At 38.7% G+C, this 10,724-nt stretch overlaps 1 protein-coding gene across 1 annotated transcript; it reads right to left on the bottom strand.

The window, feature by feature from the left end:
* Nucleotides 1-554: 554 nt before the first annotated feature.
* Nucleotides 555-1,545, bottom strand: LOC121387654 (protein ANTAGONIST OF LIKE HETEROCHROMATIN PROTEIN 1-like). Its single transcript, XM_041518841.1, is given in 2 exon segments — nt 555-882; nt 920-1,545. Coding segments are annotated over 2 exon segments (954 nt in total).
* Nucleotides 1,546-10,724: the final 9,179 nt, after the last annotated feature.

The raw sequence follows: 10,724 nt of genomic DNA, 5'->3' as shown, positions 1-10,724 counted from the left end.
TGACTGTTATTCAAACACAAATTTCATCATTGAGTTGATTTCCTGTGTGATTGTTACATGAACATTTGTTCTATATTTACTGCAGAGGAAACGTGTGTTGCAACCGTAAATGAAAAATCGCCCGTAAATGAAAAAAATTCACGATAAGCGCCAAATTTTTCATTTATGGTTGCAACAAACGTGTATGCATATCCAGTTCTGTGTGGAAGATACACTCAATTTTTTTTATATTTTCTAACTTTAACATTACTTCAATAACGAGAAGACGTCATTTTATAGTTTTAAATGAACATTTAATACAGAAAATGTGTTGATTGAATATCAGATATCATCTTTTACCAACAATACATACACCATTTTCGTTTACATCATTTTGTTGTACATGTACGACATGATTATGAAAATAAAATAAATGTTTTTAACATTGTACCTGTTTTTTAAATCATTGGTTAACATGCCCATGATTAACGCCACATATATCTTCTCACTGCTGGAGTAATCACGTGTGCTTCTCTATAGGGCATCTCGAATTCCTGTAGTACGAAGTAGGTTATTTAGCGTTCTTCAGTAAACTGACGTGAAAGTAAGCGTCTAATTTCCTTGCCGTCCATTGGCTGAGCTCTCATTTGGTATGGTTCAGGTTGATGAACATTCATCGCGATTACTCGATCCATCCATCTGTCGTCAAATATGTCTCCAGTAGTTTCGCAGATGTTGTGTAGGGTCACTGCGGCGGTCACTAAATTGGGGACATAGCTGATGTCCAAATCCAGTCTCTTGAGAAAGCGCCTCTAGCGACCCTTAAGGCGTCCAAATGAATTTTCGATTGTCATTCGCGCTTTGCTCAGGTGGTAGTTGAATGTGTGTTCTTCTTCAGTAAATCTCCCTGTCAACGTATGGTTTCAAAAGCCATGAAGACATCGGGTATGCTGCGTCATCAATGAGGACCACTGGCATGTCGACGTTGTCATCTGTAGGTCCTACGGCCTGTGTCCATTCTGGTGATGATGGTAACAAGTTCCCATTTACTGCCTGCGCCATGAGCTGAGAATTGGCGAAAACTCTCGCATCGTGGACACGGCCTGGCCATCCGATACAGATGTCAGTAAAGCGGTATCTATGGTCACATACTGCTTGCAGTATGATCGAGTACCATCCCTTTCTGTTTACATAGTCTGCGTGATCTTCTTTTGGGGCAATAATGGGAATGTGCGTGGCATCAATGGCGCCAGCACAGTTAGGAAAGTTCCACGTTTCCTGGAAGCCACGGATGATCTCTTTCAATCCTTGGCCCTTCAGAAAGGTCACGAACGCTGGAAAGAGTAGAGCAACTATTGCATCACAAACATCATGCACGCAAGAATGCACAGTAGACTCGTGGATTCCGAACAAGTTTCCAATTGTTCTGTACTCCGCAGTAGATGCAAGGAAGTATATGGCGACTCCAACTCTGTGTTCTACAGATAAGGCTTCTCGCACCACCGAGCTTCTTTGCAGTTTGTCATATAACTTTGTACATAGAAAGTCAAATGTCGCTCTTTTCATTCGAAAATTTTCTTTCCATTGTTCATCAGTAAAAGTACCTAGAACGATATCCTGCCACCACACTCTGCTTCTTTGCACTGCCCATATTCTTCTCTCACGTTGTAATGCTGCAACTAAGGCCACAGTTAGTACCATTGCAAAGAGCTGCTTTCGTTGAAAACGCCGTATACGTCCCATGGTGTGGGCTCAAATGGACATATATTTAATGAAAATATCATTTTTATACTCAGTCATATAAACGCACTAAAAAAATATAACCCCGGGGTTAAAATCCACCAATTTGACCCCCGGGTTAAAATATGACCCAGGGTCAAATGGTGGCATGTAAACGAGGCTTTAATTGATACAGTTAATTATTTATTTGTTCCTCGACTCTGTACCCCTTTCTAATTCGTCATGCCACATCTCTTCAAACCATAATCAACTTTCATGTGACGAGGTCGTCAATGGTTTCACAGATAGTCCTGCGACTTACTGGTGCGACACTGCACCTTACCCCTGCGCCTATCTTGAGCCACTCCCTCGTACCCCTTAATCGATACAGTTAATGTATGGCAGTTAGGACCTTGGGGATTAAAACACCCTCAGGAAGTTATTATTGTAACAGCATATCTATACAAAAAGCATCACTTCTATAAATCATGTACAACCCTAATCCCAAATACAATGAGTGGACGTCAGTGACATTTCAAAGAAGCCCTATTAATTTCAACAGTAATTTCTTCATCAACATTTATCATTTTTGAAACTATGAGTCCCTTCTATAACCTCTGTTGTATTTGCACTTTTCCCCTGTTCACACTGGAATTTATATCTTTATCATTGTTGTTTTTCAGCTCATCTTCCATATCTGTGCTGAAATCCTCCAATGAAATTAAACCCTCTGAATGTCCATGAAGCTTCTTACCCCTACTCGTTCCACCAAGACCTTCACACTCGTCCCGGAACACCTTTGGGCTTATAACCCCCATGCAAGCATTTAGTTTAGCACCATCTCCTATAAATTCTCTCCCTTTCTGAACTCAAAAGGCAAACTACACAGTATGTCACTAGACTCACCTACACAGTTTACGTCATCACACTGATTATCACTTCTATGATTACACTGTTTATCATCACGATTAGCTAACTTCATGTTTGAGGTTGAAACTTGGCCGTCTGTTTCAGCCTTTACATGTTTAAAGATTGTCCATTGATATCATTTTCAGCCACCGTCAGTCTAGCTGAATTAAGCTTCTGCTCTGACCTCCTGGAATCATCTTCATATTTATTCCACTTCTTCACGGCTTTGTTTTCTTCTCCAAGATAAGGACAGTATTTAGCAAAATGACCCTCCTCTTTACAGGAAAAACACAATTTCTTATTATTAGAGTCTCTTTGGAAATTCCTTTTCACACATTTATTCAAGTTATTTCATTTCCTTAATTATAGTCTTTCAACTCACGTCTAAACTGCAGAAGTCTTTTCTCTGTAACGAATTTCTTCATGTTCACTCGATTTACCTCAATGTCATGTTCCGTAGTATCCCTCTCAATATCTACTCCCCTGACACTAGCTGTCCTTGTAATATTATTTTTACAGCATTCGTGCCATTTGATCATGTTGAATGCTGCATCCAAAGTTTGTGGTGTCTTAGTGAGAACATCATAGGCTACACTGTGATCTGAAAGTCCTCTCACCAGTTCGGTAAATAGTTTAGTGTTGCTATTTTTCAATCCTGGATAGGCTTTTCCCATTAACACACTAACTCTTGAAACAAAATCTTGAATTGTCTCCCTTTGATTTCTATGTATGTTTTGCAGATTTGACCTGTGAGTTTCAGGTAGTACATTATCACCAAAGTGTTGTTTCACACACGAATATAATGCGAAAATGTCGTATCTGGTATCCCTGGGTAATTTAGCTGCAAAGCTAAGAGCATCATCTCTTTACCAATTTTTTTCACAGAATATTACTAACATCAATACTGTAACGTTCTGACCTGACACTAGGATTGTGTAGATGGAATGTGAACCATGATTACTTCACTCATGTTTGATTTAAAATAAACATTAAGGTAAACGGGCTATAACTATGATAAACGATATATATATATATATATATATATATATTATGTTTTATTATTATTATTATTATTATTATGCACTGTTGAACCAACCTTAATTATAGTGACTATGGTAATTAGAAATTAGTCAACGTAGGAAGGGAAGCAACGATGGATGCTTGATGACGTGGCGAAACACGTGACCAACACTTGTACGTGTCCGCCATTAAAAATTCAAGTCTGAATTGCCTTCTCTTTTTATAGGTAATTGTGGTAATTTCACTTAATATCCAATTATATGATTATTAATCTACGTTTACGAAGTATTCAGGAACCCAAAATAATTAATAATCTGGTTATGTTAAGTTGACTGTAAGTGTATTTGTGTGTTGATTAGAAAAGAGTGAAGCGAGAAACCACCATTGTGGAATCCGAAACGTTTAGCGTTAATTTTTATAGATATTAAGAATGTTATAGATAAAATATAATGTACATTAGTCAGAGGCCAACACTATGAATAAGGCAGTGTTGTATTAGAGCAGTTTATCTGAAAAATCAGATTGAAAGTGGGTATTAGTGCAAAAATGGTAATTACCCATAATGCGTTAAACAAAATGGCATCGGCCATTATATCGCACGTGTGAAAGTGCTATTACCCATAATGCTTTAAACAAAATGGCAGTGTCCATTATACAACATGAGTGAAAGTACTTATTACCTATAATGCATTAAACGAAATGGCAGCGCCCATTGTAAAGTACATGATTTTGTCATAGTATGGTATTCATAGATACCCAAAATAGTTGTATAATAGCCTCCTTACATTTGTTGTTCAGTTGAATTTTCTCGTTCTGTTTGGTATGGCAAAATAGTGTAGTAAAATTGACAAAAGAGTATAATGGGTTTGCATTCCATAAAATGAGTTATTAAAATGCCACCACAATATTTTAATCACCCATTAGTAGTATTTAGATTTTATAATGACTGTTTTGTCCTGATGTTATGTCACTGGTTAGAAGACTATTATAATATTTATATGTGGTCAAAATAGAATGTAATACGAGTTAAGTTAGAATATCAAATATTGTGGTATGTACTGTCCTGACTGAAAAGATGAGTATAAAAGATGTGTTGCTTGTGGACAAATGTAGCAAGTTTTCTCTAACCTTGTGTATTAGTGACCAAATGTTAGATGTACACTAGCAGATAATAAATAATTTGAGGTGTTCTAGTAATAATGTTAAACAAAACAAACACAAGTTAGGATAAAACAACCATGGTTTTTAAAACCAACTTTATTTGGAAATAAAAGTCAATTTAGTCTGGTAGACTAGATACACCATACAGATACACTGATACATGGTTATTTGGCATATATTGTATAATATATCATACCATGATAGTTTTATTAAATTGCTATAACAGTTGAAATTGTAGCAATGTTACAAATTATTAGTAGTAATATAACTCTACTAAACTGTCATTGTGTATTGCTCAAGGTCATATTGATTTACAAAGCCACATGACTCATACTGAATAGGTTATTTGCATGACTCATGCTGAATAGTTTATTTGTATTACTCGAGATAGTTGATGCCATATTACGTGCTATTCCACCAGGGTCAGGTCTTCGGAGTTATCTTGAAGGTAGACCAGATTTAAATCTTGCTGCTGTAAGAGGGATCATTAGAGCACATTACCATGAGAAATCTGCCACAGAACTTTTCACGGAATTAAACAAGGCGACACAAGGTTTGCAAGAGGAACCACAAGAATTTCTGATACGAACGCTCGACCTACGACAGAAAATATTGTTCGCATCAAAGGAAACGGATGATAATATCAAATACGAAAAGGGCTTAATCCGCTCTTTGTTTCTGAGAACAGTATTTACGGGCTTGAGAGATTAACCCATCCATCAAGCTTTTGAACCCATACTTAATCGTCCAGACATCTCAGATGAGGAACTGATTCTGGAAATGAATAATATCACAGCACAAGAGGGTGAAAGAAAATCAAAGTTTGGCAAGATTAAAGTTCAGCAGGTGAATGTTGATACAGACACAGATAACGAGACGCATGCAAACAAAAGAGAACCAAAGGAAGGAACTTTTGTAACCAATTTGAAGGAGCTTCAGGCAGAGGTAGCAGCATTACGTAACGAAATACGGAACAGCAACAGTTATGGACAACCAAAGTAGAAATAATAACAGCAGAAGAACACGACCAGTGGGAAAATGCTCAAACTGTAGACAGGCACAGGCACAGTACTGCAATCATTGTTTTCGATGCGGCAGCAGTGAACATTTCATTGCAGGATGCCGGCACGGTCGACAGGGAAACATCAACGGGTTACTCCACGGGGACCAGCAGTAACCCAATGTCGAGAGTCCCCTTCAAGACAATACTGTTTATCTTGTGGACAGTCCAATCCATCATACCATTGCAGTGGCTGTAACGCAGCATTCTTTTGTTCGAAAACTTGCCAAGACAACAGTTGGGATAACCATAGACTAATTTGTCACCGGATTCAAATACTAGAAACTGGAAACATTCATACAAACAGTGTTTTTGTGAATCAGTTAAAGGGACAGGTTCTTTCCATTTCTCCTAGAACACAAAAACAATTAGTTAAACTTGTTGGTAAACAGTGCATTGTAGAATGTAGTCTTAATGGTACAACCACATCAGTGTTGTGGGACACTGGTGCCCAAGTGTCTTTGATTAATAGTAAGTGGATCGAAGTCCATCTGCCCAATGCAGTAGTTAAGCCATTAGCTAAACTTTTCACAGATTTATCTGTGTTCTCAGCAAGTTGAACAACTATTCCTTTTAGTGGGTGGACGGAAATAGATTTTAAGTTGGGACAAATGCCAAATGTTTTGAGAGTACCATTTTTAGTTACAAATGCGGCCGGAATGGACCACCCCATAATTGGGTACAATGTCACTGAGTGTTGTTCTAATGCTGAGAATGCAGAAAGTATTAATGCAATTAATTCAGCATTTCCATCTTTGTGGAGCAAAGATGCATCAGCAGTTATTAGTTTGTTGAAGGCTGACAGGGTAGAAAATATTAGTGTTGTTAGGACAGGGCGTAGCAGGGTCACTATCCCTGGTCATTCATCTAGGTTAGTGAAAGTCTCAGTTAGAGGTAATACTAGTGACAACCCAATCCATGTATTGTTTACTCCAGAGCTAGACCAAGACAGGTATACAGTTGAGATTCCAGAAACTCTACTTAAGATAAGGATTGAGAGTTCTTGTACTATAAAACTACTTGTGTCAAATACGTCCTCAAGAAGTGTGACTCTACCAAAACATACAGAACTTGGTGTAATCCAACCCATCAGGTCAGTAATGCAAATACCAGTCAGTGGTCAGTTTTCTGACAAACGTCCAGATGATATGAACTCTTTAGATATAACAATGGGATCAACAAAATGTGCACCAACTCAAGAAAACTCGGAATACTGGGATCCATCAGTGGAACTTGAACAAAGTGGGGTGGACCCGGATCAGGTTTTAGAGGTCAAACAGATGTTAAGGGAGATGTGTGATGTTTTTTTTCGATATGATGATGATATTGGTAATGCACCTGAACTTGAAATGGACATAAATGGACATACACCGGTACAGCAGTCGTATATATCAATCCCTAAACCTCTTTATCAGGAAGTCAAAGACTATCTCCAAAATATGTTGGCAAAGGGGTGGATTCGTAAATCAAAGTCATCCTACACCAGTCCTGTTGTATGTGAGAAAAAAAGATGAAAGTCTCAGACTCTGTGTGGACTATCGACGCCTTAACAGTAAAACAGTTGACGATAAATACCCACTTCCAAGGATTCAAGATGCCCTGGATAGTTTGGGAGGAAGTCAGTGGTTCACTCCTTGATCAAGGTAAAGCTTACCACCAGGGTTTTATCAAATAAAAATGCCGTCATCTAACAGCATTTATAACCCCATGGGGTCTATATGAGTGGAATCGGATACCATTTGGCCTCAATGGAGCACCAGCTACATTTCAGAGGTTCATGAACGAGTGTCTCGATGGAATTCGTGATAAATTTTGTCTCCCTTACCTTGATGATATCCTCGTCTATAGTCAGACATTTAAGGATCACATTCAGAACATTAAATCTGTTCTTCAAAGACTACGTGAGAAGGGAATAAAGCTAAAGCCTAGGAAGTGCGAGTTATTTCGGAACAAAGTTCGGTATTTGGGGCATTTGGTTACTCCAGATGGATACACCATGGATCCAGCAGACAAAGAAGCTGTTGCATCACTTAAAGGGAAGACTCCTGGAACAGTAGGTGAAGTTCGGAAACTGCTAGGTTTTATAGGGTATTACCGGCGGTATATACCTGATTTCTCTCGTAGAGCTAAACCATTGTATGACTTGCTGTCGTACAAAACCAGTATTACGGCATCTAAAACAAGAACTAAAAAGTATGGAAGGAAAAAATCGAATGGACAGGTACCGTCTGGGAAACAAATACTATGGACTAGTGAGCATAGTTCTATCCTCTGTGAACTTACATATTTCTTGATGAAACCAGGCATCATGGCATATCCTAATTTTGACAATCCTTTCATTCTTCATGTCGATGCATCACAGGAGGGACTTGGTGCAATTTTGTACCAAAAACACGACACCAAAAGAAAAAGATTGTCTGTCATTGCTTATGCTTCTCGAACATTGATAAACCAGTCGTGGCTGGACCCACTGATGGAGATCGATCCCACACCGATTGCCCGCTTTAGCACTGGGCTACATCCCACCCCTGCAGCTATATTGTAGGAGAAGTCATAGCAAGAACAATAAACAATAGCTCACTCTGGAAACGTCAGATTAGAAAACTAAGAAAAAAAAGAAAAAAAGATTTGGTTAACGACACCACTAGAGCACATTGATTATTAATCATCGGCTATTGGATGTCAAACATTTGGTAATTTTAACATATGGCCTAAGAGGAAACCTACTAAATTTCTTAAAATGTGCTGAACAAACATTAAACAAACATTCCTATCTTTTCCTCTCTCACTCTCAACCATGTCTCAAAATAACCATATATTAGACCTCAAATAGCTGTAGTTATGTGCCAAGATGTTTTTAGACAAATAGTTCTTTCATTGTTAAAAACTGGTGATGTTTAGTACCACTTAACTATAATTTTCATGCATCTCTAGGTATTTTATTAATAATAGCTTCAGATGTTCCCTAATACGTCCATTCCACATTTCATAAAGCTTGTTTGGGGTAACTATTGCGGTCAGTTTTACTATTGCAATAGTATTGCGATAGTTAAAATAGTATTCTGATAGTATTGCAATAGTGATAGTACTATTCTTGAGGGGCGGATTATGCTTTAAGTAAGGGAGGGTTTCTGAAACAATATGTAAATGTTTATAATTTGAAATTATAATTTTTACAGGTTGTCTACGTGATGGGGTTGGGGTTTTTTTTAGCCGGGGGTGGGGGGGGGGGGGTGTGTGTGTGTTCACGTGCAACTGGAACCCCCCATAATCTGCCCCTGGGTGTGTCGTTTAGGCTGATGGTGAGGCACGACACATCGAATTAAATTATTTTGTCACGTTTGAGTTGGAGATGCAAGTTTGTTTTGATGAATATTGAAAACAAATAAGTCACCGGTAAGGTGTGGGGTCGACCGACTCCCCCCCCCCCCACCCCACACACACCATTGGCTACGACCCTGTTAGCCCGAGTACTCTGACTGTAAGAGAGCTAGACGGACATTTGGACATAAACACGCTCTCATTACAGTCAGAGACCAACCTATGTCTTTTTTTGGCAATTCCTGACTACCAAACGGTAGGCAACGAGTCCCGCTCTAATACCACAACAATCCTATGTTTGACGTCAAATACCTTTACATCAATCATTTTCGAGTTAAGTGATACAAAAAAATCCACATATTAATCACAAATACACTTACTACAGAAAGAAACCCGACAGCACCCACATTCAGCTACGCTTCGTGACACTCCGTCGCAACAATTGCAAAGCTCGGCGATCTATTTCGAGACGTAGACCACGTGATCGCGCACTGGGCGATTCCGCCTTGTGCAGCAGTTACAGGGGCCGTCTCATATCAAGCGAAGTTACAACATGGAAGAGTTGGCTAATGCCGTTTTGGATGAATTTGGATTTCATTACGTCATTAAACCAAAACAATTACACATTATTGATTCCATTTTGAATTTGAAGGATACATTTGGGGTGTTATCGACAGGATACGGCAAAAGTATGTGCTACGTACTGTACTGCCTCCTCTTATGAGACGACCCCTGTAACTGCTGCACAAGGCGGAATCGCCCAGTCTCGAAATAGATCGCCGAGCTTTGTAATTGTTGCGACGGAGTGTCACGAAGCGTAGCTGAATGTGGGTGCTGTCGGGTTTCTTTCTGTAGTATGTGTATTAGTGATTAATATGTGGATTTTTTTTGTATCACTTAACTCGAAAATGATTGATGTAAAGGTATTTGACGTCAAACATAGGATTGTTGTGGTATTAGAGCGGGACTCGTTGCCTACCGTTTGGTAGTCAGGAATTGCCAAAAAAAGACATAGGCTGGTCTCTGACTGTAATGAGAGCGTGTTTATGTCCAAATGTCCGTCTAGCTCTCTTACAGTCAGAGTACTCGGGCTACGACCCTGTATGTATGTGTGTGCGTACCGTATTTGACAGAAATTAGCCCATGTCTATGTCTTTGAATAAGTCCCCCTCCGTTTTGATAGCATTTACGAAATTAGGCCCTTACACATGTATTCGTAAATAAGCCCACCCCCAACTTTGTCACCTTATCACAGTAAATAACACGAAAATGCAAGTTTCCTCAAAGGTCATTTGAAAGGTCATACCTCCGGCAGACAATTAAACACAAATGTAACACAATCATTTACCGCCAGTTAGATTTAGCAGTCTAACAGTAACAGTGTGTAACATTGTTTTCAATTTCATGACTGCATTATTTCTTTGAAGTGCCCAAGTCTGAACTAAAACCAATGTCTATTTTTAAACCACACCGCTGTTAATGCTAATTAGGCAAATACCTTATTCTGATTTAATAAATTTATAATATAAAGACCACACATTGTTGTTGTTATGCT

The sequence above is a fragment of the Gigantopelta aegis genome, chromosome 13, assembly GCF_016097555.1.
Source record: "Gigantopelta aegis isolate Gae_Host chromosome 13, Gae_host_genome, whole genome shotgun sequence".
Classification (NCBI taxonomy): domain Eukaryota; kingdom Metazoa; phylum Mollusca; class Gastropoda; order Neomphalida; family Peltospiridae; genus Gigantopelta; species Gigantopelta aegis.
This window is presented reverse-complemented; position numbering and strand designations above follow the sequence as displayed.